This window comes from Hemitrygon akajei, chromosome 8 (assembly GCF_048418815.1).
Source record: "Hemitrygon akajei chromosome 8, sHemAka1.3, whole genome shotgun sequence".
Taxonomy (NCBI): Eukaryota; Metazoa; Chordata; class Chondrichthyes; order Myliobatiformes; family Dasyatidae; genus Hemitrygon; species Hemitrygon akajei.
In genome coordinates this window covers 83,812,864-83,839,308 of record NC_133131.1, presented here as the reverse complement: position 1 = coordinate 83,839,308, position 26,445 = coordinate 83,812,864, and the positions used below count along the sequence as shown (strand labels likewise).

Below are 26,445 nucleotides of genomic sequence, written 5' to 3'. Positions count from 1 at the left end.
ACAAATTATTGCTGAAGATGGCAAGTAACAATGGGCACAGCACTGACCCCTGAGGCACACCACCGGTCATGGGCCACCAGTCTGAGAATCAACCTTCTAGCATCAGCCTCTGCATTCTACCCTCATGCCAATTGTTCATCCAATTGGTCAACTCCCTCTGCATTCCTGCGTCTTCCTTCTGGGGGAAAATTTAAAAAGAAAGGTCCACTTTGGAGGATGATGATCTTTGATGGGTATTAACCCTTTTTTAAACAGACATGAAGTACTGTTTTTCTCTCTCAAGGGACTGTGAATCTTCATAACTTTCTTCTTCAAAGGCCAAAGGAATCAGTCTTTGATATTTTCAAGACAGCAGTAGATCAAATTTTGATGAATGTGGATGGGATGGGGTGAAAATTTACAAGAGTACAGCAAAGAGATTACAATCAGTTCAGAAATGATCTTATTAAGTGATAGAACAATTAAGTGAATAAGAATAAGGAACCTTGGTTCTCTAGGGATATTGGAACTCTGATAAAGAAGAAGAGAGAGATGTATGATATGTATAGGAAACGGAGCAAATAAGGTACTTGAGGAGTATAAAAAGTGCAATGAAGCATTTAAGAAAGAAATCAGGAGGGCTAAAAGAAGACATGAGGTAGCTTTGGCAGTCAAGGTGAAGGATAATCCAAAGAGCTTCTATAGGTATATTAAGAGCAAAAGGATAGTAAGGGGTAAAATTGGTCCTCTTGAAGATCAAAGTGGTCAGCTATGTATGGAACCAAATGAAATGGGGGAGATCTTAAATGGGTATTTTGTATCTGTATTTACTAAGGCAACTGGCATGGAGTCAATGGAAATGAGGCAAACAAGTAGTGCGGTCATGGAACCTATACAGATTGAAGAGGAGCAAGTGCTTGCTATCTTGAGGCAAATCAGAGCAGATAAATCCCCAGGGCCTGACAGGGTATTCCCTCGGACCTTGAAGGAGACTAGTATTGAAATTGCAGGGCCCTGGCAGCTATATTTAAAATGTCGTTATCTACAGGTGAGGTGCTGGAGGATTGGAGGATAGCACATGTTGTTCTGTTGTTTAAAAAAGACTCTAAAAGTAATCCGGGAAATTATAGGCCGGTAAGTTTGACATCTGTAGTACGTAAATTATTGGAAGGAGTACTAAGAGATAGGATCTACAAGTATTTGGATGGACAGGGTCTTATTAGGGAGAGTCAACATGGCTTTGTGCATGGTAGGTCATGTTTAACGAATCTATTAGAGTTTTTCGAGGAGGTTACCAGGAAAGTGGATGAAGGGAAGGCAGTGGATGTTGTCTACATGGACTTCAGTAAGGCCTTTGACAAGGTCCCGCATGGAGGTTAGTTAGGAAGATTCAGTCTCTAGGTATACATGGAGAGGTAATAAATTGGATTAGACATTGGGTCAACGGGAGAAGTCAGAGAGTGGTAGTGGAGAATTGCTTCTCTGATTGGAGGCCTGTGATTAGTGGTGTGCCACAGGGATCAGTGCTGGGTCCATTGTTATTTGTCATCTATATCAATGATCTGGATGATAATGTGGTAAATTGGATCAGCAAATTTGCTGATGATACAAAGATTGGAGGTGTAGTGGACAGTGAGGAAGGTTTTCAAAGCTTGTAGAGGGATCTGGACCAGCTGGAAAAATGGGCTGAAAAATGGCAGATGGAGTTTAATACAGACAAGTGTGAGGTATTGCACTTTGGAAGGAAAAACCAAGGCAGAACATACAAGGTAAATGGTAGGGCACTGAGAAGTGCAGTAGGACAGAGGGATCTAGGAATACAGATACAAAATTCCCTAAAAGTAGTGTCAGAGATAGATAGGGTAGTAAAGAGAGCTTTTGGTACATTGGCCTTTATAAATCAAAGTATTGAGTATAAGAGTTGGAATGTTATGGTGAGGTTGTATAAGGCATTGGTGAGGCCGAATTTGGAGTATTGTGTATAGTTTTGGTCACCGAATTACAGGAAGGATATTAATAAGGTTGTAAGAGTGCAGAGAAGGTTTACAAGGATGTTGCCGGGACTTGAGAAATTGAGTTAAAGAGAATGAGGGGAGACTTGATAGAGGTATATAATTATGATGGGTATAGATAGAGTGAATGCAAGCAGGCTTTTTCCACTGAGGCTAGGGGAGAAAAAAACCAGAGGACATGGGTTAAGGGTGAAGGGGGAAAAGTTTAAAGGGAACATTGGGGGGACTTTTTCACACAGAGAGTGGTGGGAGTGTGGAATAAGCTGCCAAATGAAGTTGTAAATATGGGCTTACTTTTAACATTTAAGAAAAACTTGGATAGGTACATGGATGAGAGATGTATGGAGGGATATGGGCAGGTGCAGGTCAGTGGGACTAGGCAGAAAAATGATTTAGCACAGCCAAGAAGGGCCAAAAGGCCTTTTTCTGTGCTGTAGTGTTCAACGGTTCTATGGTTCTAACAGTCGTGGCCTAGTTCTGCTCACAGTCTGAATGATTTTATAAATCCTTGGGAAAAGAAATATCATTCCTCACAGGGTCAGAATAGGATCTAGGAGATACCAAAACAGCATTTACTTTATTAAAGATGTACCTGGAAGAGTGATATTTAGTTGTGTAGATTTGTTTATATTATATTTACACTCTTCAGTATTTTGGTATAGTTATGTGCATTCTATCAATCAGTATTTACTGTCATGTTGAGTTCAGTTAGCACAGGTGCTCCCATCAGCGAGTGGGAGGGCCATAATTGGTAAATGCAGCTATTGGCGTCGACAAACCACTTCCTCTGATTTCTGCTGCTGCTGGTGCAAAAAGGCTGTAACGTGGGTCCTGAGAACTTGTATTCGAATGAGCAAGCCACTGTAGGTTAGATGAGCTTCTCAGGAGAGATGAAAAGTAGGACTGGTGAGTTCTCGATTTCTAGGGTGTTGTTTCTTTCATTAAGATTATATATTTAACTGTTTACACTTTATATTTGAACAAGATATGGTAAGAAGATGGAAAACAATGATAATTGATGAATTAATGTTGTTAACACTGTGGGAAAATGAGAAACTTCCAAACTGCATACTCTTTGCACATTGAGAAAAATTACTATGCTGAGTTAATGACTCAAATATAGAGATTCTATTCACTTTGTAAAATGTTTAATGTTTTTTATGTGTGCAGCGTGTCACTAAGTAGCAGTGCCAGCAAATACTGAATGACTTTACCGATTACCAGCAGCTTTTTTTTTGGTACAAAACTCTGGTGCAAGGGAAACTCGTGTCATGCCCGTACTCTATCATTGCATGAATTGCATTCAGATTGTGCAGGCTTGACTCAAAAGATAATCAGTTTCTCACATTCAGCAGTAAACTACTAAATAAAAAAATGTCTGCCTTTTCCGATGGTGGTTGATCAAATGTGAACTATGTATGTTTGGTTCTGCGCTCATTAAAATCACAATTATCCATCAGCTGATACTCCTTCACTCCTCTATCCCTACGCTGTTGCACTGCTACCGTACCAGTACTATCACATGATGTAAACAAATTAAAAATGTTATCATAAAAGAACATTATGTTTAGATATATAATAAAGGAAATACATTTTATGTGGTAACAATTGAGACAGAAGGAAATGTAGGAATGACTTGATATGAAGTATTAATAGAACTGAGCTCGGAAGTAGATGGTCAAAAACTAATAGCTGCAATCTGACTGTTAGTTGAGTCTCTTTATGTTAGAACCATGATATGGGTAATGAGAGAAATATCACTGTTCACATTGCTCAAGTATGTTCCACCTCTCACATGCAGTTTTGATAGGTATTATTTGGATATTTTTTTAAAATCAAAGTTTCAGCAGTAATAATGTCTTGTTCTGATATTCCCTTTAGCATGCTTAATGCAAACAAATTGGCAACTGTAATCAGAAAATCTGGTGGAGTTTTTGTTGGATCGCTTTCAGTATCTTTGTTTTTTTTATATATCAGATCGTCACATGAATTGTCTGCCCATTTTTACAAAGATCTGGGCAAAAAAAAGATTTTATATACAAAGTGGACTTTCAAACTATTGACACCATTCTGGCTCCCAGCTCCCAGCCATTAGTCCCTTTCCCACTTCTCTTTAATTCCTTGTACTCAACAACTTAATTTCTCTCACATAGAACCATCGACTCTCCTTTGAGTCTTTCTACCATTAACCTGCACAAAGGGGCCATTTCTGATTGGCAACCAACAGGTAACATATCTGTGGGAAGTGGAGGAAACCGGAACACTCTGAGGACAACCAGACAGTTAATTGAGAGAATGCGCAAACTGAGATCAAGATTGAACCCACATTAATCACTGCACCATCATGCTGCCTTATGACCCTGCAGTTCATTGTGTTTTCAGGAATATTGAAAGTGAATCAACAGCCCCAGTCCATTCTCCCACAGGTATCGTTCTACCTGTCAAAGACATTTCAAGGTGTCTCCAATTACATCATCAATACATTATAATCAACTCTGATGCATTTAGTAAATTTTAGAGACTTTAATACAATAATTAGCAAATTAACTCCTTCCTGAGGAACAAGAAGTAGTCAAATGACTCCCGTTGTAAGATTCTGAATAGTTGAATGAACAACAGGTCACAATAACTGTGTATCGAATGCTGAAGTGGTTATATTTCTGGGTGAATTGGTGTCATCCCAGGAGAGGAACTCTGCTTCAATAATTGAGAGAGACTCCTAATTGCAGGCAATAAACAAAGAGGTTCCCATGAGGCAGTTTCATTTGAATGATACTATAATGCCCTGATAAGAATACCAGTTTTCCCTAATTTGGCTATTTTCATACCAGGCTTTTTAGCTGATTGCCAAGTGAAAGTATGTTATTCCCATACCCAATCCCCAGCTGACACCTCAGGTTTAGCACTGCATGATAATTTAAAAATCTGCTAAAAGCATCTGGCACAAGTGAATATATTGACTGGTGCAGAGCTGAGTCACATGCATGAGAATGCTTTAATTTTGATCTCTTGTTCACTGGGATCATTATTCTAAGTTGGAAACAGTATATTTGATGTGAATCCAGTCCTGGAAAAGAGTTTTAAAAAAACAAGAACTTAAGATTTTACTTTTTGACTGAATTTAAAAGTGAACTAGGAAATCTTGTTGAACTTGATCACCCATAATGTTAAGAGCCTGATATGTCCATTTCCAAGCTTATTACCTAAGGTTATTGGCCTGGTAACATTTGTCATGTGATGTCTGAGTAAAAACAAAGACTATCAAGAGAAGAACAAAGTTAGAAACATGAGTAGGTGAAGGTCAGACTGCTCTGCCAGCTAGTGCTATATCTTGGTCTACAGGTCAACATTATATAACCTTAAAACTATCTGGACAGTTCTAAATATGTCTGTGAATAATACTATTTCTATTCACAAAGCTTTCATTTTCTTGTAAGTGCAGTGCTTTGGCCTTCACTTCCTGACTCAGACATACAGATACTGGGTTAATTTTAAAAAGGACACTTTCATTTCTGTATTGTGATTGTGTTGTAGTAATTTGCGCAGAAGTGTTACAATATGTGCTTGTGATTTATCATTTTTTTTAACTAAATACTGAACCGAATTCAAACCGGACGAACTAGACAGTTCCTGAAAATAGACATATATTACATTGTGAGGTTAACTAGTGCTAATTGTTTATAATACAGGCAGAATGCACGCTTTCTATTGCCTGCTTATCAAGATTACAGTTTCCAGTCTGTGTGCATGACTGATTAATACCAATTAAGACTAGCATGTGCTAGCCTGCTTAGTGTAAATGGGATGAAAACTAGGGAGGTGTATCATGGATGAGACTGCTGATGAAAGTTGTTGAAAAGATTCATATTGACATGGAAAATAGCCAGTTTGGGAAAGAGCAGACTTCAAGATATTCAGATGCTGTGCAGAGTCTTTTGGCAATGGAAAGTCATGCTCTATCCTTGGGGCCAGGAAGATCTTGAGATATATTTGCACATGGCAATGAAATCAGATAGATACACCAAATAATGCCAGAAGTGATGCTCTGGATCTAAATGCAGTGCAGTGAAATATTTCAATGGCTTGAATTTGCTTATATTCCATCAACAGCATTCCTAGACATGGATTCTGCTTGAGGAACCCCACTCCCACTAATTACTGAGCAACAACACCTATCAATCAAAAGTTATTGTTGTGTTAATTTCACCTTCCCACGATTAGTATTTTTTGCAACTCTACACCTACAGTTCATAGTTTATCCATACGCCAGCTATTCTAACATGCTGTGCATTGCTTCATTTCTCATCTTCTTAATGGACATGGTAGCTCATAACTCAGGGCATTATGAGGTCAAAAGTGTGAATATATCATTATGTTCAACTCCATTTACCATTCTTCAGCAAATGAAGCAGATCATTCTTACACACACTGAGACCTAGACAGCATTCAGGCAATGAGCTGATAGATGGTAACTAACATTAGCACCGTGAAAGTGTTGGCAATGACCATTTCCAACAAGAGAGAGTCAAACTAATTGTGCTGTGGCTGCGTGAGGAAGTCTGAAGGCGGGTAGGTATCCTGTAGTGATCAATTCTTTTCACCATTTACAAGGCAGAAGCAAGAGTTGGACTGTAATTTGTACCATATACAAAATACATTGCCGTTATCACCCAGAGTACTCTCCTGAGTATCTCACCAACTAAGTGATCTGCACTACCAAGAAAAAAAATCTTCAAGTGCATATGAGCACCATCATATGCAGGTTCCTTTCTGAGTTACCATCATCCTGACTTGGAACTATATTTGCTCTTTCTTTATCATCACACGCCTAAATTCTGGAATTACTCATCCAACTATATTGTGTGAGTTCCTCAACCAGAGGATTGTCATAGTTCATCAACTTCTCAAAAACAATTAAGGATGGGTAAAACATTCTGGCTTTGCTGCCAAAGCCTAAATTAAAAATATGGGGAAAAAAGAACAAAGAACTGCAGTGTATATGTATGACTACATGTCTTAATCCCAGAAAGAGACATTTGTGAACAACTGTACTGAACCCATGGCTGGAGCTGTCTTTGAGTCTATTAAAAATGATGGTATCTTTTTATCTTATTTCTTTGTAATCCTATAAAACCTTACAATTATAAGACATAGGTGCAGAATGATGCCATTTGGTCCATCGAGTCTGCTCCACCATTCTATCGTGGCTGATTTATTTTCCCTCTCAATCCCATTCTCCTGCCTTCTCCCTGTAATCTTTGATGCCTTGACTCATCAAGAACCTATCAACCTCCACTTTAATTATACTCAATGACTTGGCCTCCACAGCTGTCTGTGGTACTGAATTCCACAGATTCACTACCCTCTGGCCAAAGTTATTCCTTTTTATCTCTGTTCTAAATGGAAGCTCCTCTATTCTGAAGCTATGCTCTCTGGTCTTAGACTCACCCACTATAGGAAATATTCTCCCCACTTTCACTCTATTCAGACCTTTCAATATTTTATAGATTTCAATGAGATCCTCCCATGCTCTTCCAAACTCCAGCAAATATAGGCACAGGCCATCAAATGCTCTTCTTATGTTAACTCTTTGCTTTCCAAGCAACTTTGGCCAGCTCCTCTCTCATGTCTCTGAATTCCCTTTACTCCATTGTAATACTGATATATTTGACTCCCTCTCAAACTGCAGGCTGAATTCTATCACTGCCTCCTACGGGTTCCTTTACCTTAGGCTCCCTAATTAGATCTGGTTAATTATGCAACACCCAGTACAGAATTTCCTTTCCCCTAGTGGGCTCAACCATAATCTGCTCTAAAAAGCTATCTCATCGGCATTCTGCAGATTCCCACTCTTGGGATCCAGTACCATCCTGATTTCCCAATTTGCCTGGCCTGCTTATTGATATTCCCCATCACTATCGTAACACTGACCTGAATACACTTCATTTTTTTCCACGCCACAAGCTATTATTATTTCACATGCTGTAGGCCATATGATCGTAGAATTGGAATAATTGAATAGCTATATCATTCTGTGGCAATTTGGTGCATCCAAGCTTTTGCAGGCTTTAGCTGAGCAGATCCCCTAATCCCATGGACCTAATCTTTCCACATAGGTTTGTACATTATTACTTCAGGTGTCTATCCAATTAACTTTGATCATGATCCTTAGAAGAAGTGAGTTGCAGATTGTTCCTAATGTCTGTTAACACTTTCCTCACATCTCCCTTGTATCTTTTAACCAAAACTTTAAGTTTAAGTCCCCTGATTATTGAACCATTCACTAAGGGGAATGTTCACCTAAACCAGTCCCGATCTTGTATACCTCCTTCATCTTTTTTCAAGAAACATTTTGCTAGCTTCTCCAGAGAAGGTGGGCATTTGACCCAACATATTGATGCCAATCTACCCTTAAAAATATAATCTCTCATCCTTAGAATCCATTCCAATGAATCCCAACACCTTATCAAGATCTTCACATTCTTGTGAAAGTGCAGTGATCAGAAGTGGAGGTAGTTAGCTGACCAATGTTCTGTATAAAAATCTACTTAACTTTTGATGAAGGGTCATTAATGTGAAATGCTAATTCTGTTTCTTCTTCAGGAAATGCTGCCCAATCTGTTGTTTATTTCTAGCATTATCTGTTTTTATTTTAGATTTCAAATATCTGTAGTATCTTGGTTTCGTTTCAAAATTATTTGTCTGTTATTTTACTTTAAGTCACTGTTTACGAATCCCAGTATCAGATGCACTTCACTAACTCTTATACCTGCATGAATTGCATTTTTCAGGTCTTTAAATATTTATATTTCCAGGTCCCTCTGTTCCAGCACACTCTTTATACCCATCATTGGTGTGCTAAATGTATGCTCATATGTCAAATGAGGCAGTAATAAAAAGTTACTGAAATGGTACATTAAAAACTGGAAGCAAGCTTTTGAATTTGTAGTTTTAAGCTGTTGCACCAGCTCACAGCAGATTGAATCATTAGGCCACTTTCTGGAGGGTGAGGTTAGAGCTCATCTGAGGCAGCCACACAGGCAGTGAGCGTAAACAGAAAAGTGGGGAGGGCAAGGAGGATAGAAAGCTGAGAGGGAGGGGAAAATGTAAAGGGATTTTTTTGGGGAGGGGATAGTAGTATGGAAAAATGGTAAAACGATGCACTGTTGGCCTTTGCTGTGGCCAACCCCAGACATCTACTTGAGTCCCTTGTCGCAAAGGAGCCAGAGTATTTATTAGGGCCAGAGGATGTGTCAGTAAGTGTAGAATTGCTGCATTGTTTTTCAGTGTGGCCTACCTGCAAAAGAACAGCATCTGTAAATCAATGTTGGGAGAACCAGTGAAATTAAAGTCTATAGACTGTATACCAGTACCAAACCTTCAGTTTACTTATGGTTCCCAAAAGTGTGAAGTTATAGTTATATTCATTGTGGACAATGAAGGTTTAGTCCAACTACTATGCAAGAAGCTAATGGGCTGTATGTTAATGATGTCATCACAAGAGAAGAATGACAAGAGATTCTGGCTGTTCCATTTCCCCAGAGGGCAATACTTCTCTAAAAATGTGCTCAAACACTCAAGTCAAATGCAAAGTACATTTTCTGTGGGATTGATACATTTAAAAGAAGCATACATTTTTTTTCAAACCCAGTTTCAGGCTATTATTTTCCATTCTATCTGTAAAAGTGCATCAAATTTATGCTCAATGTTTTTAATTTTCACATGCTGCATACTCACATATGTACCCTATCCATGTCTTCCTGTGTTTTATTACTACTCTCCTCATTATATAGTGTACTCCCTTTGTGTAATCTGCAAAACTGGAGATTTTATTCTGCATAGCAATGTCCAAGTTGTGGCCCCAGTTATCTAAAGTCATAGAGAAATACACCTTGAGAAAATCGCCAGCCAAGGTACCCATCAAGGTAGCCCCATTTGTCCAGGTTTGGCCCATGTCCCCCTAAACCTTTCCCAACCATGTACACATCTGAATACCTTTTGACTGTACCTGCCTCAAACATTTTCTCTGACAGCTCATTCCATATACTCACCTCCACATTAGCATAGTGGTAAGCGTAATGCTGTTACCGTGCCAGCGGTCATCAATCAGGGCTCAAGTCCTCATTCTACCTGTAAGGAGTTTGTATGTTTTCTCCGTGACTGTGTGGGTTTCCTCTGAAGTGGCTCGGTTTCCTCCCACGTTCCAAAGGCATAACAGGTTACGGTTAGTGAGTTACGGGAATTCTACATTGTCCCCAGAAGCACAGTTAGGGCCATGACACTTGCTGGCGGCCACCATTCTCTCTGATTTGATTTGTCACAAATGACACATGTTTCTCCTCAGTTCCCTTTTAAATCTTTCACATCTCATCTTACACCTAAGCCCTCTGATTTTAGGTCGCCCTTCCCTAGGAAAAAAGAATATTTTCATCCGCCCTATCTAAGCCCCTCATGATTTCATACAGCTATATAAAGTTACCCCTATGCTAATAAACAGGAAATGCTGCTTATCCCACTGAGTTCCTCCAGCAAATTGCTTTTATGTTCCAGATTCTAAATTGTGCAGACTTTTGTGTGTCCACAATATTCCAAACGTACTTTGTCCCTCTATCTATTGATCACTTTATTTTACAGCAACTGACCTCACTCCTCATTTTACTACCTGCTTCAATTTACCTGCCAATAAAAGGCTATTGTTATTTCTTTTATGTTAAGTGTCATTTTCTAGAATACAATACACAATTTTGTGGTTTTCTGGGTTTAATGATGTCTCTCCAGAAATTCCACTAGGCACTTCCCATCACAAGTCAAGAATGCACAGATGGATTCTTTTTGACATTAGTTGCAGATTTAATGTTATCATACTTACTGCAAGTTAAGTTGATCCAAGCCCAATCTACCACTGCTGGCTCATTACCAAGATTTCCTGGCACTTGAAAACACAGAAACTGCAGGTGCTGAAAAAGTAGAAAATAGTGGAAACACACAGCAAGTCAGGCAGCATCTTTGGAAAGTGAAATAGTTAGCATTTTAATAGTTAGAATTGGAAAGGAGAGAACACATTAGATTTTGTTAGGAGGGAGTGTGGGGGAGAACAAAAGGGAACGGCTTGCTGTGGTAGTTCAGAAGCAGATAAAATCAGAGTAAGTTTCTTTTTCTGTGCAATGTGTTGCTAATGGCAAGGCTGTGGGTCCTGGGCAATAGGCCAGACCATACAAAAAGAAAAGAGTAAAAAAAAATCCTGTTTTTCCTGCATCTGTGTAATTGTAACCTCATTCTGAGGAATTGCAAAGAGTTCTCCTTTCCACATAGGGAGCTTAAATAGGCCCAAATTTCTTCTCTTTGAAATTACAGGATCAATCTGTTTATTTCTTTTCCATTCAAAGAGCAAGCATAATTCATTTTCAGAAAGTTACCTGAAGTAATTTGAAATGCAGCCTTCTCTCCAACTAGGTTAAAAAGACTTAACTTGGACTTTTGTTTTTAAATATTTGTCTTAAAATCAATGAGATTGCTTATTGATTTCAGTAGGGGTTACTTACACTTTAGGAATTGGCTTTGGTGAAATATTATTTGGTGCAGTAATTATGTTACATCATATTAGTTAAAGCATTATAGCCCACAGTAACTAATGTGACATAACACTCAACATTTTGAGCAACACACACAAAATGCTGGAGGAACTCATCATGCCAGACAAGGTCTATGGAAAAGAGTAGACGGCCAACGTTTTGGGTTGAGATCCCTTATCAGGCCTGAAAGTTCGACTGTTTACTCTTGGCTGTGAAAACTCCCACACACCAGAAATATGTAGGTAAAAAATGTAGGTTAACTTTTCAATTCATTGCTGAAAGATTAATGCTTGTTAGGGTCAAATGAGAAGTTGTGCCAAGGTTTGGCATGCTCGCTCAGGTAGAAAAAATCTCTTGGCTATATCTTGGGAAAATATTGATTTCTCCCTAGTGTCCTGGTCCATATTTATCTTTCAACCAGTACACAAAATAATCTAATTATATGATCATGATTGGACTCTTTTTTTGTAGAAGATTGCTGTATACAAGTTCTTTGTAATTTTATTTATTGATCGACTGAGGCCCTTCTGGCCCTTCAAGCCATGCTGCCCCAGCAACCCCTGACAAATCAGTTTAACCCTAACCTAATCACAGGTCTACTTACACTGACAGATTAACCTACTAACCTATAAGTCTTTGGACTGTGGGAGGAAGCCCACATATTCAATGGGGAAGATGTACAGACTGCTTACAGATAGCACTAAAATTGAACTCTGAACACGAGAACGCCCCGAGCTGTGATAGCATTTCTTTAACTGCTACCCTACTGAGGTGTTTTTACACCAACATTACAAGTTTAGTTGTGTTAATGAGACATTGAGAAATAAAATTAATGAGGCAAATTGATGTAGGTTTAACCTACCAAAAATTAATATCAGGCCAAGCATAAAACATCCTTTCTTACGCAAAAATGATTCCTTTGTGAAATGGACACTGGAAGCAAAGGACTTGAATTAGGTGAAGGAGGTTGCATGCTACATGGCAGCTGCTTGTGGTTGTTAGTGAATAAGCAGGCCGTGGAGATCCAAATGGGTTTTCTGATTAATATATCAGCACTAGAATAAAAGAAATAGGAAAAGGTTTGGACTATACAACCATGTGAGCCTTCTCCACCTTCCAGCTGTTTCTATTACAAGACCACTTTCCTGCCCTATCTCCAGATCCCTCAATTTCTTTAATATTCAATAATCTAAGAACTTCTGTTATGCATACTGTCAATGGCTGAGCCTCATAACCTTCTGAAGCAGACAATTCTGAAGAATCACAATGAGAGTGAAGACATTTCTCCTGATTTCAGTCATAAATAGGCTACTCTGTATGTTAAAAATGTGACTTATTCTAGGCTGCTTAGAGAGGAAGTACCCACTTTGCATCTATCCTGTCATCTCCTATAACATATTGCATGCTTTAATGAGGTAATCTTTTACTCTTCTCAGCTCTGAAGAAGGAGGAGTGCCCCACTTAATTTCTCTTCATAAGACAGACCTAGCATCCCAAAAATCATTCATATCAATCTTTTCTGAACTTTCTCTGTTGCCCATATAATCTTTCGTCAGATCAGAATTATATAGATCTGTTTTGTGGTCATCTTGCATTGTTGTAAGCCTTCTTAAATGATACAGCTTGAGTAACTCTGTTGCCTGTATTGGCTGATAATTTCTATTCAAGATTCCGCCATCAATGTAAGTTAGATTATGAATAAAACTTCTCATCTTGGTACTCACAGGAAAAGACTTTTGAGTATGAGGAAGCAGCTGTTCATGTCTTTTCACTTTTGGGCAATTTGCATGATCTAGGAGCTTTAGGAAAAACCTACTTCTTGGATTGGCCAAGTGAATAAAGATCATGAAGGAGGTGTAAATACAGGTGTCAGAATGTCACTGAGCTCCAGGCCTGGTCCCTGAGCTCACAGCAAAATGCAGCTATGCTCGTGACCTTTGAGATTAAATCCATCCGGTAGTTGCTGGAAAATGGCTGTCTGATAGATTCAAGAATTTCACATCAATCACTAAAATGGCTCCCATCTTTTCATCTACTCTATATCAAGCTGAAGCCTTCTAAAGCACAAGCCCCAGAGGCCAATATTTCTATAGTTAGCAGAAAATAAGGCTTGGTCCAATTTCATTATCATATATGGCAATTCTTTTCACATGATATCTTCCAGTTGTGGAGGAAACATATACCCTGAGTAGATATTTTCTCAGAGTCTAAATGTGTACAGGCAGGGCAGAAGTCTGGTGTCTTTTTTTTTCAAAGAAACAATGCCATTTTAGAGTTATTGGTATCTTCAGTGAATCACTCCTTGATGAGTGGCAAGCATTCTTTCATACTCAAAATGTTTCGATTCATGTTCCACTTCAAGGACAAAATTTTAGGCTGACATTTCAGTTGAAAACTAAGGAACTTGCTGGGGTCACTGTCTTTCTACTTAGTTATTAACTTGAGGCTCCTACAAATGTGAAGGGACCTATGCTTGATTTTCTGCTGCGAGTGGCTTAGCCCAGAATTCTACCAATGTTTTACATTCAACCAATGTAGCTAAAAACAGATGATCCAGTCATTATTAGATTGTTGTTTGGTGATTTTAAACTTGATGCCATAGCCCCTAAGTTACAACAGTGAGCATATCTTCGAAAAGTTAATTTGTTGGCTATAAATTATTTTCAGACATCCTGAAAGAGGTGAAACTCTAATATTTTGTTTTAGATGAACTGCCACAAGAATACAACTGGAGAATGATGTACAATAAAAAAGAATTAGGAAATAAACAGCAGAATAATAAACTACACACACAAAATGCTGGAGGAACTCAGCAAGTTAGGCAGCATTGATAAGAGGGGAATAAACGATCAACATTTTGGGCTGACAACCTTTATCAGGACTCAAGATACCCAGCAAAGTAGAAACTCGTAATGAGAATAATAGCTGCTAAATGGGAATTTGAACTTGAACTCAAATCCGTTAGAATAAAGTATATGGTCCACAGTATATACTTGTTAGGGTTATAAAACCATTGCATGATAATGACATTCACACATTGGCAGAGTCGTAAATGTTTCAGTGAAGAGTCAGTGATAAAAAATATAAGGCTCTGGTTTGCACTGACCACAGCCCATTAACTTGACCTTGGCAAGGCTGGGTAGGCACATTTCATTGAACTCTATTTTTCTACCCTTTAGAGCTTTCCATTTTTCTTGCTTAGCCTTTGTGATTGGATACCTGTTTTTAAATTTGCCTGATTTATTACAAATCTTTTCAGTCCACCCTCTCCCCTCCACCACTGGGGATCAGCTCATCCAGAGTACATGCCTGGGGATTCCTGTATTAATATAATTGCAAATTGGTCTGTTGTGATATGTGTGCATTCTTCTCAAAGTTGTTGCCCTTCACAATTAAATGTTGCTGTCATAGCAGTCTCCGTGAGATGTGATTTTCTTTGGAATTGTTTGGCTCCTTAATATTCAAGATCAGACTGTAGATTTTCATCTCAAATAATAAAAAAATACTCCAAATATTTTTGTTATGGTAAAAAAATATAAATTGCCTTTGCTATCCAGAATATATAAGCTGTTTTTCTTCCTTGGGATTTAAATCCATTCTTAAAATCAATCAGTTTGTCTGTTTTAGTTTTTAGCACCTGACTGCTTGACTTATTGCAGTGGTCTTCCTGTACAGCCAAAGAAGCAAATAGGGATATTGAGAGAAGAGGACAAGGAAAGTAAGTGGAAAGTGACAGTGAGTGGGTGCCTGGAGCCATGAAGAGTGCTGTGGAACTAGGAGAAGCAATGTTGTTCCATGTGGTTCAGGTTATTTTGTTTAGAATTTCAAATTACCTTTAGCATTGAAGGTTTATAGGCCACATCCATGTCTTGATAGACTTATTAAACAGTCATGAGAATGCTGCACATAATTCAGCTGAGTTAATTATCCCCCTGATAATTTCTAAAAATTAATGCCTTCTTATTTTTTTTTCATGTTTCAGTTTTGATGAAAGGGTGTCCTTTGAATTATCCACAGAATTCACCTTTTGTAGAATACATCAATGCATCAGTTGCCATCTGAGTGACTGCGTATGTGAAACAAAAGTGTTGCATTCTCTTGTATTTCATTTTGAATTGATTCCAATGGAATATTGGTGTCAATATGCTATGGGTATTACTGTATGGATCTCTTTCTCATAGAGCAATGACTCCCCTTACTTAGCACTACATATGGACTGTTAACTTACCTATGTGCATTGATCTGTTGTCTATGCATGTGTATTGATCCGATCTCTCTCTCGCTGCAATGTGAATACACCATTTAAAGGCATCTCCCATGTGTGTGCTTTTATTTAATTGATATGCAGTTGCACAGTCACAACAAATTGGCGATGAAGATGGGATATCATGTCACACTTGGTCCATTGCTCTTTGCCAAATTGCTGGAGCTGATGTGACACCAAAGACAAGATGGTTATACTGGAACAGTCCCTTGTGAGTGTTGATTCTGAGGAATTTCCTGCTTGAGCCCTCATTCTCCATTTGCAGATAGGCTTGTGCCAATTCGAACTTTGTAAACCTTTCCACACCTGCCAAAGGAGCAAAAATGTCTTCTATTTGAGGTGGGGGTACAACACAGTATGCAGAACCGACCGGGTTGATGCTCACTTTGAAATCCCCACATATGTGAATAGCTCCAGCTTTTCCGTTCTTAATCACCGCGACAATGGGCATGGCCCAACTGCTCTGCTCAACATTGGAGAGAATGCCAAATGCCTCGAAACTCGGAGGTTCAGCTTCCAGTTTACACTATAGTGCATAAGGCACTGGACACGATTTATGCAATCTTGCTGTGCAGCTTCATCCATTTCAATTCTGGCTTTCATACTGATACCCCTTCTCAAACACTTTCTCATTAACATTAAACAGCTGCAATTGCTATTGATGACACATTGAGAGCTTTGATTGTGTACCAGTCTAGTTGGATTTGATTGCATGGATAGTCAGAGGCTTTTTCCCAAGGCTGAAATGGCTAACACAAGAGGGCACAGTCTTAAGGTGCTTGGAAGTAGGTACAGAGGAGATGTCAGGGGTAAGTTTTTTTACGCAGAGAGTGGTGAGTGCATGGAATGGGCTGCTGGCAATGGTGGTGGAGGCAGATAGAATAGGATCTTTTAAGAGACTGTTGGATAGGTACATGGAGCTTAGAAAAATGGAAGGCTATGGGTAACCCTAGGTAATTTCTAAAGTAGGTACATGTTTGGCATAGCATTGTGGGCCGAAGGGCCTGTATTGTGCTGTAGGTTTTCTATGTTTCTATGTTTCATTCATGTCCAAAAAGTGCTGGTTCTCCACTTTTTAACATGTAAAGCTGTAATTGCTGTGTTTTGCCTCCATACATAACATTCACCAGTTTGTCTTTGGGAGACACTTTTTTTGTCTCGGTAGGTCTTTAGCATCATTGAGGTCTTCTCTAATGGTAGCTTAGAAAACAGTTTGTTGCAGTCACCCTCTGAAATTATAGACAAAGCTGACCCTGTATCCAGCTCCATTTTCAGTTTTACACGAGATAAGTCTATTGTGAACCAGATGATTTTGTGATCTGCTTCAGTAACACTATGCAGTACTAGGCATGACAGTTCACCTTTGTCAGACTCTGTGTTGTCTGATTCCATTTCACATTTGGATACTTTATGCATTTGATTAGTTTAGTGTTTGAAACTTTTCATCCTTTGACTGGTTCCATTTGTGAAATCTAAATCTCTCAGCTATTACCAGTGGTTTAGGGCTCAAGTGATTTTGTAAAATTGTAACTGTTTCCTCAAACGGATTGCTTGCTGGCCTTTCAGAAGTTACTAGGTTGTGTAAGAGCTTGTAAGTTTTAGCACCCATTACATTTTCTCATCCATGCCATGTGCCTTACAATACATTTCAACCCTCTCACTATATGACTGCCAGTCTTCATTAGCACTATCAAATATGGCAACTTTCCCAACTGAAGTCATTGCCATGTTGACTTTCACTTTAATCTTGTTAGTCGTGTATCTTTCACTATGTATTATGTAGTTACTCACACGTCCCTTTGTTAGCAAGGGTACTAGCATCCTTGACAGCCTTCTCTGTATTGTTTTACTCTTTCCTCTCACTGTCTCATCATGTAATCATCCCATAACTCTCGGTGCATTTGGTGATATTCTCTGACATTCAGGTTCAAACTCCACCAATTTGTCCCAGCAATAGAATGTTACCTTCCAAATAATGCTACAGTGCTGCACCCATTGAAAACACTGTTGCAAACATGAACAAAGTGGGAATGGTCAGAAAGATGTGAAACAACATTCAAGAAAACAAAGAGACTAATATTGCCAGATGAACTGCTCACCCATTATGACCTATCTCTGCCTATCAGACTGGCATGCAATGTGTCCCCTATGGCACTGGAGCCATTTTTTCACCGACTATGAAAGATGGATCTGAATGTCCAATTGCGTTTGCTTCAAGATCACTGATGTGCGCAGAATGCAACTACATACAGATCGACCAAGAGGCTTTTGGTCTAGTATGGAGAATAAAGAAGTTCCACCACTACCTCTATGGACAAAAGTTTACTCCAGTGATGGACCACCAGCCCCTTGTGTCCATTTTCAATCCCAGGAACCAGTAGGTCTGTTACCTGGTTGCAAATCTGGACACTTTTCCTAGGAGCCCACTCCTATGACGCAGAGTTCAAGGGTACCAAACAACACAGTAACACTGATGCTTCTCACATCTTCCAGTGTTGGCAAGTGAAAAAGAAAATCTTCATTCTGTGATCCAGCAGAGGGGTTCCACACTGCACTGGTGGACCAGTTGTCGGTAACAAATTCTGAAATACAAAGAGAAACAAGGAATGACCTGACATTGTCAAAAGTCTATGAAATTACTATGCAAGGGCAGACTGCTCATAGTAACCCTATGCTTCCAGAGTTCTCAGTGAGATGAGACTGGCTGTCAGTGTGTCAAAGGATGCTGATGTGTGGATCTTGTGTTGTGGTTCCCTAGAAACTGCGCACCAGAGTGTTAGAGAATCTGCATGAAGGACACATGGGTACAGTCAATATGAAGAGTCTCACCTGAAGTTGATGTGTAGTGGCCGGGAATAGATAGACAGATAGAAGACTTGACCAAAAGCTGTTCAGGATGCCAAAAAGTTCAAAATGCACCCCCACTGGCATTGTTACATCTGTGGGAGTGATCATTGTCGCCTTGGCAAAGAGTATATATTGACTTTGCTGGCCCAATTAATGCACTCCATGTTTCTGATTGATGTGGATGCTCATTCAAAATGGCTGGGGATCGTACTGATGAAGTCATATATAGGCATCTGTTAGTCTCGTGAGACCATGGATTTGCGCCTTGGAAGGTTTCCAGGGCGCAGGCCTGGGCAGGGTTGTATGGGAGACTGGCAGTTGCCCAAGCTGCAAGCCTTCCCCTCTCCACACCACCGATGTTGTCCAAGGGAAGGGCACTAGGATCCAAGCAGCTTGGCACCGGTGACGTTGCAGAGCAATGTGTTGTTAAGTGCCTTGCTCAAGGACACAACATGCTGCCTCAGCTGAGGCTCAAACCAGTGACCTTCAGATCACTAGACCAACGCCTTATCCACTAGGCCACGAGATAAAGTCAACAACACCAGAAAAGACTCTTTCACCAGAAGTGGCTTGCCTGAACAAATTGTCAATGGACCACAATACACGCCAGAAGAGTTTAGACTATTTGTGAAGAAAAATGGCATTGACATTTCAAGTCATCTCATCACCACAGAGCAACAAATAGGTTATCTGAAAGGTTTATCCAAACCTTCAAGAAGTCCATTAAAGTGATGGACAAGGAGGACATTTCCCTATAGCACAAGGTGGATAATTTCATTTTCGTGTATCAGAGCTCTATTCTTGTGACAACCAGTCAAGCACCTAAAATCCTGTTTATGAGCTGGAATCTGAGATCTTGCATAGACTTTCTGAAACCAGACCTATGGAGGGAGGTACAGAATAAACAGTTCAACCAGTTGCCAAGTAAATCAACAGGGAGTTTGAGGTTGGACAGGAAGTCCAAACGCTTGATTACCGAGAACACAGGTGGACATTTGGTAGGAGAGCTACAAGAACTGGACCACTGATGTACACAGTGAATGTTGGTGATCATACATGGAGACATCATGTGAGCCAGATACTGGATGCTCAACCGCAAAATGCACCTGAGTCGATTGCATCCAACAAGACGGACACATTACAGTCACTGGACTTAGTCCTCAGTGATGACCTCGTCACTGACAGCAGAATGATACCGGCAAATGAGAATGTTTTCTTTGACAGGACACCTGCCAAGCCTGATGCCATTCTCAGATCCAGAGACACTACCCTGAAAGAAACAGTGCCACCCAAAAAACGGAATTTCAGTATAGTGAAGTTAGTTATGGACCATTATTGTGAAAGCATGTTTATTTGAATACGGTTTGTGAAAGGGAAATTGAATGTTCTGTACATATACAGCTTTATGTTACATTAATCTATAGGGGGAGGAAGTGTAATGCATGGATCTTTTTTTAGAGCAATGACTTCTCTTAGCACTATGTATGGACTGATAAATTGATCTGTTGTCTGCGCATGCCTATTGATCTGCACTCTCTCTCGCTGCAATGTGAATACACCAGTTAAAGCCATCTCCTGAGTGCATGCTCTTAATTCATTGATATGTATATGTACTTACACAGATGCAACAGTGGGTATTATTATGTAAGGTGACTTCATATATCCAAAGATGTCAGAAATCTGCAAGTGGCCGAGATTAAGAAGTTGCATCAAACAGAGTGGTAACTTTCTTTTTCATTCCTGTGTCTTAGAGTTTCAAAACCAGGCCATGATGCAACCAGTCAGAATACTTTCCACTGAAAGTTTGCCAGAATTTCCACTGACATGCTGAATCTTCTTAAACTTATTAGGGAGCAAAGACACTGGCATGCATTCTTCCTGGGTAGAATGGGTTCGGTGACTCAGATAAAGGGACTATGTTTTGAAAAAAGATCATCACCTTATTCTGAGATCCACTTATGCTGGGGGGATGTAGGAGCCCCAGCTGAGCAGACTACCAGCCAGATGGACTGAGAGGCACTACGGGGATCTGTAGTTAGCAAATTCTGGTCAACTAAAATTTACAGACTCTGACCTAAATCAGCTATCTATAGATAATAGTGGTTCAAATGCTACTTTGCAACAACCTAGTCAATGATTAGAGTGCATTGAACTCAGGCCTTGCTATACATGTAGACTGGTGTAGTGACCCAAGTATAGGTAGTGACATACTGATCCCAATGCAAAAGTGATCTGATGAGATGGACTTAAACCCCAGGATCCCCCTTTTCATCAATATTTCTTACAGCCTTACCATCTGACTTCCAAAAATGCAACTGTGGTGAACTACATATACCTGTCTGGACTGCTCCTGTGGCTCCTCCCACAGACCCCTGCTGACTGCTCCTGTGGCTCCTCCCACAGACCCCTGTATAAAGGCGACTGTGGCCTGTTGCTCTGCCTCATTCCCCAGGATGTAGTGTTGTTCATTCTTCCAGTCAATAAAAGCCGATACCTCACTTCCTACGTCTCAGCGTGAGTTATTGATGGTGCATCAGCAACACCTTGTATTTGTTCGGACTAAATTCCATCTGTCTAGACATTGAGTGAATTCACAAAATTGTTTGAATTTGCAACAGTATATTGATGTAAGTAATACATTTATTGTGTAATCTCATATGCGTAAGCACTTTTATTATATCATGGTCCTCTTTTAAATAGGTAGTAGCAGAGTGTACATAGAGATAACATTTATGAATCGATTAGAATCTTGATATCCTGTTCCACCCAGTTTAGTTGAAAGTTACTGACTTCAACAGAAGATGCAGTGCTTGCAGCTCTATCTAATTTTAATTGCATGGACAATCAGAACCAGCCAGAATACAGACATTAAAAAATGGCATTTTGAAGATTTAAATAGTGACTTTGATTACTTCTTATGCATTTACTTATGAGGGGTAGGCGCATGGCTTTGACTATTTTATCTGTTTTCCTGCTGTCCCAAATATACACATTAGGATAGTGTCTAGCCACCCCCCTCCCAACACTGCCACTGAAAATAGGTCATCCCTTGACACCCTCCATCATCCACCTATAATCATGTGATCATAAGAAGTCATAAAATTGTCATAGCAGGGGAGGTGGCTATTCCGCCCATAGAATCAATCTTGGCTTTCTACAAGAGCAGCTCACTAGTCCTCTTTATTCTGTATACATTTTCTACACTAAAGATCATCTGTCATGTTCCTGTCCATTTCACCAGCCGATCTCCATCCTGCTATAATTTATTGCTAGCTTCCTCATAATCTACAACAATGCTAAATTTTATGACGTCTGCAATGTTAGAAATTCTGTGGATTGGACCCACATGTCAAAGTCATTAATGTTGGTCATAAAAAACAAAGGTTCATCATTAGTTATTAGAGAAGGTCACGTTCCTCCAAACGAAACAAGCCTTCATCATAAACCTCTCTTGGCCAGCCATCATCATATCCTTCCCATTTTATGCCATGTGCTTTTGCTGAGCTGACGTGCATGTTATGAAACATATTATTTAAAGTCTTCAGGAAGTAATCTATATATTCCTTCTCTTGTTTACTCCCCACACTGGTATATTACCTCCTATTCCATGTGATCCATATTTATTCAACAACTTCCTGTATGAGACCTTATCAAAGTCTCCTGAGAATCTAAATATTCCACATCCATTTGGCTTCTGCCCCCAACCCCCATCTACTGGATTATCCTCAAGGAATTTCAAATATGTTGACCCTGCTTACTCATTATTTTTTATGTCTTTTTAATGCATCCGACAGATTCCAGCATTTTCCAGGTACCAATGTCAGTCTTAGAGGTTGGTAGTTTCCTGTTTCCTCTCACTTTCCTTTTTAAATAATGCAGCGTATTTATTTCTTTCCAATCAACAAGAAAAAATCTGGAATCTTGGAAGCTGCCCACAATTTCTATAGCCAAAATTGTCAATATCCTGAAGGGTAGATCATTATGTTCTTGAAATTTATCAGTTCTCTGCCTCATTCATTTATCCAGTAATATTTCTTTACTAATACTGATTCCATTCCTTTTACTTCTTTGGTTGCATTGGACTCTTAGTTGAGGAGTTTTTTTTATGCTTCATGCAAAAAGTTTATTTAATACCTCTGCTCCTTTTATATTCTTTATAACCAAGAGCTTCACTGCAGTGTCAGAGGACTATGTGGGCAGCTTTCTTCTACAATGTGCTTAAAGTAATTTGCAAGTTATGAACTACAAGTATCTGGGAGTACAGTTAGACGAGAAGCTGGACTGGACTGCCAACACAGATGCCTTGTGCAGGAAGGCACAGAGTCGACTGTACTTCCTTAGAAGGTTGGCGTCATTCAATGTCTGTAGTGAGATGCTGAAGATGTTCTATAGGTCAGTTGTGGAGAGCGCCCTCTTCTTTGTGGTGGCGTGTTGGGGAGGAAGCATTAAGAAGAGGGACGCCTCACGTCTTAATAAGCTGGTAAGGAAGGCGGGCTCTGTCGTGGGCAAAGTACTGGAGAGTTTAACATCGGTAGCTGAGCGAAGGGCGCTGAGTAGGCTACGGTCAATTATGGAAAACTCTGAACATCCTCTACATAGCACCATCCAGAGACAGAGAAGCTGTTTCAGCGACAGGTTACTATCGATGCAATGCTCCTCAGACAGGATGAAGAGGTCAATACTACCCAATGCCATTAGGCTTTACAATTCAACCGCCAGGACTTAAGAACTTTTTAAAAGCTATTATTAATGCTTTTTGAGATAGTGATTTAGATGCATATCATATTTTTTTTTACTGAGTTAAGTATTGTATGTAATTAGTTTTGCTACAACAAGTGTATGGGACATTGGAAAAAAAGTTGAATTTCCCCATGGGGATGAATAAAGTATCTATCTATCTATCTATCTATCTATCTATTCAGGCATTTGCTGTGACAAAATTACTGTTCTTGTTAAGTTGTGGAGTGGCTTTTGAATGGACTTTTCCACAAATGAAATTGAGCCTTTATTGTGAAAAGAAAAAACATTGAATAGTATAATTATGGTGATTATATGATTACATCAATATAATGAGTATTTTGATGCGCAAACTATTTTGGACCAAACAGGCCTGTTAATAATGGATCATGAATATTAGATATTCCTCAGGATCAATTTAATTTATTTCTGATTTGTTTATTGTATTGAAAGTTTATTTTAAAGATAGGAAATTCAATGAAGTATTTTCTCCTTTTTATGATAGATCCAAACTGTATTTAAATGGACATTATAACAACAATTATCTTCGATTACATAGTGCTTCCCCATTTGCCTTTTCTTCTCTAACATTGGACCTGTAAGTGCAAGATGAGTATTATCTCCTTTGGTACTATATTGATGCCAGAAATTAGGAAAAGTAGTGAGATACAGAAATTGAGTTATCATGGCAGCAGTGAGAAATTCCAATAATTTCTTCCCATTACCAACCAACATGTATGTAACAGGTAATAGACTGGAATCACAAGACAATAATTTATTATTCTGCTGATGTTATGAAAAAGTTTGAAAAGTTTGTGAGCTCTGAAACCAACAGCTACCCAATAACAATAAGGAGTTCTTGACCCCAATGTCTCACACTCTCATTGTGAATTTATCTTTTCAAGGAAAATTCAACAGATGTTAAGCTCCTAACTAATTTAAAATACATATTATCTGTTTGAAAACTGTATTAACTGCATACTGATTTGGCTTTTAAATTATGTCAGCATATAATCAAGTGGTGCTACACGTGGCAAAATGCAATGCGAATTTTCAGTTTTAAGGTCCATTTAGAAGCACTTTATTTATAGAGCATAATGTCAATATAATTAAACAGCTCCATACATCTTGAAAAATTACTGTGCATTCTTTTAGCTCAGTGATACCGATTTAATGTTGCTCAGCCTTGTCAGCAAATTAAGCAGCGAAGTCACAAATTGTTTCTGAATGATAGGCATATTCAGGGCATTCTCAGATATTTGACTTTAATTTGTTTTCATTTTATACAGGAGTTCAGTTAAATAATGTTTAAAGCTAAAAGGGAATGCCTTGATGTGGTGTAGTGTGAATATAAAGCTCACTATCTGAGCTAAAAATAGATGGCATGATAATGGTTTTCTGTTGGTGTTGCACTACCTGTCAGCAGACAAACTGGTCAAAATTAAGTTTCTGAGCATTTTTCATTTTCATTCTGACTGCTTGAATTGCAGTAGTAGTTTGCTACTAATATTGGGCTACAGTGTTCTGCTTTGCTATGCGAATGACAACCTTGTTACTTAGGCAATCAGAGTTAGGGTAGCCATTGGAGGAATCTCAGAGTATCTATTCTTTGATACATATTACAGCCTCTAGGTCTACATAAATTGAATGTGGGTGCTATTTGTTTTAATCACATTTAATGGTTTGCTGCATGCAAAGTACACTGAATGACAATTCGAAATCTTAATAATATAGTTTGTAACGTACTCTGCTGTCCAAAGGAGCTTACTCATTTAATAATTATAACTTGTCACACATTTTTGGTTCTTGGTGAGTCATGTCTTTAAGCTGTTGCTAAGAATGCGGCTGCATTTCACCTTGGTAATAGCCTTTGACCTCTGACCTCAAAATGTTTGATGCTTACCATTGCTGCTTTGCCATGGGATGGTGCAGAGTAATGTAATTAAGGGAAATGTGCATAATTCACAACCACCATCATTGAGCAGGGGTTTCACTTTAAGAACGTGCTCTGATGTAATGACGTTACTATGTAAAGATTTTCAGTGTGCTTTTGTGTTTAGGCTTTGGGAGTCCAATAAAATGTGTTACAGGTTTCATTAAACATACACTTTGTTTTATTTGTGAAAACCTACAATGGTACAACATCTTTCACAGCTTAAAGCAATTTCAGCTCAGTTCTTTGGTGTGTGTTATTGCCTTGCATATGTAGAGTTCCTGATGCAAGATAGCATCTAATGTAGTGTACAAACTACAGATCTCAAGGCTATATGCTAATACTCCCGTCCACAAAACAATACCCACTGTAGCAATGGGAGTAAACAAATTCTATTGCATTAAATTTCTCCAAGTGCACTGTTGTTGGAACCACTTTCATTGGAGTGTAGTACAAATACAGCAAGTTGCCAGTCCATCTTACAGAGGGAGCCACAATCAACCATTTCTGTTGGGTTGCAGTTAGATGTGCAGATTTGAAACTTAGTTTGTCATAGAATTACATATTAAAGTCGCAGGAACTGGCTCGAGTTTGACTGATCTTTGGATTGCTGGATAGCTGGAAAGCTCATATTGGCATCTTTTGGACATACAGTATATTTCTATGTGAGTTTACCTAGACATATCACTGAGTCTGTGCCATTCCATTATCGATGCAGTCCCTTGCTGTTCATTTCAATGTTGTCCCCATGGTTCATTAACATTTTCTACATCAGGGATTCCAGTCTTTTTCACACCATGGACCCCTACCATTAACTGAGGAGTCTGTGGACCTGAGGCTGGGAACCCCTGCTCTAAATGATATGATTATCAGAGACGTTTTGAAATGGGGAAATCACTTTCGGCATTATGAGCTGTGAGGCCTCTGGATCACTGAGAATTACGGAGCTGCAAAACATGAGTACAATCCAGAGGCTAGTGCAGGGCTTAACTCAGGGCATGGGTGGGTCTCGTATCAATCGTAGATGCTGGAAATCTGAAATAAAATCACTAATTTCTGGAAACACTCATCAGGTCAGGCAGCATCTGTATGATGAGAAAC

At 39.2% G+C, this 26,445-nt stretch overlaps 1 protein-coding gene across 1 annotated transcript in view; it reads left to right on the top strand.

Annotated features, from left to right (window-relative positions):
- The first annotated feature begins 2,842 nt into the window (after positions 1-2,842).
- The window catches only part of LOC140732022 (histone deacetylase 9), a 471,024-nt gene continuing 447,421 nt past the window's right edge, over positions 2,843-26,445 (top strand). Inside the window, exon 1 of the mRNA XM_073054104.1 lies at positions 2,843-2,897. Coding sequence (XP_072910205.1) covers positions 2,864-2,897 — 34 coding nt within the window. The 5' untranslated portion in view covers positions 2,843-2,863. The remainder of the gene's footprint in view (positions 2,898-26,445) is intronic.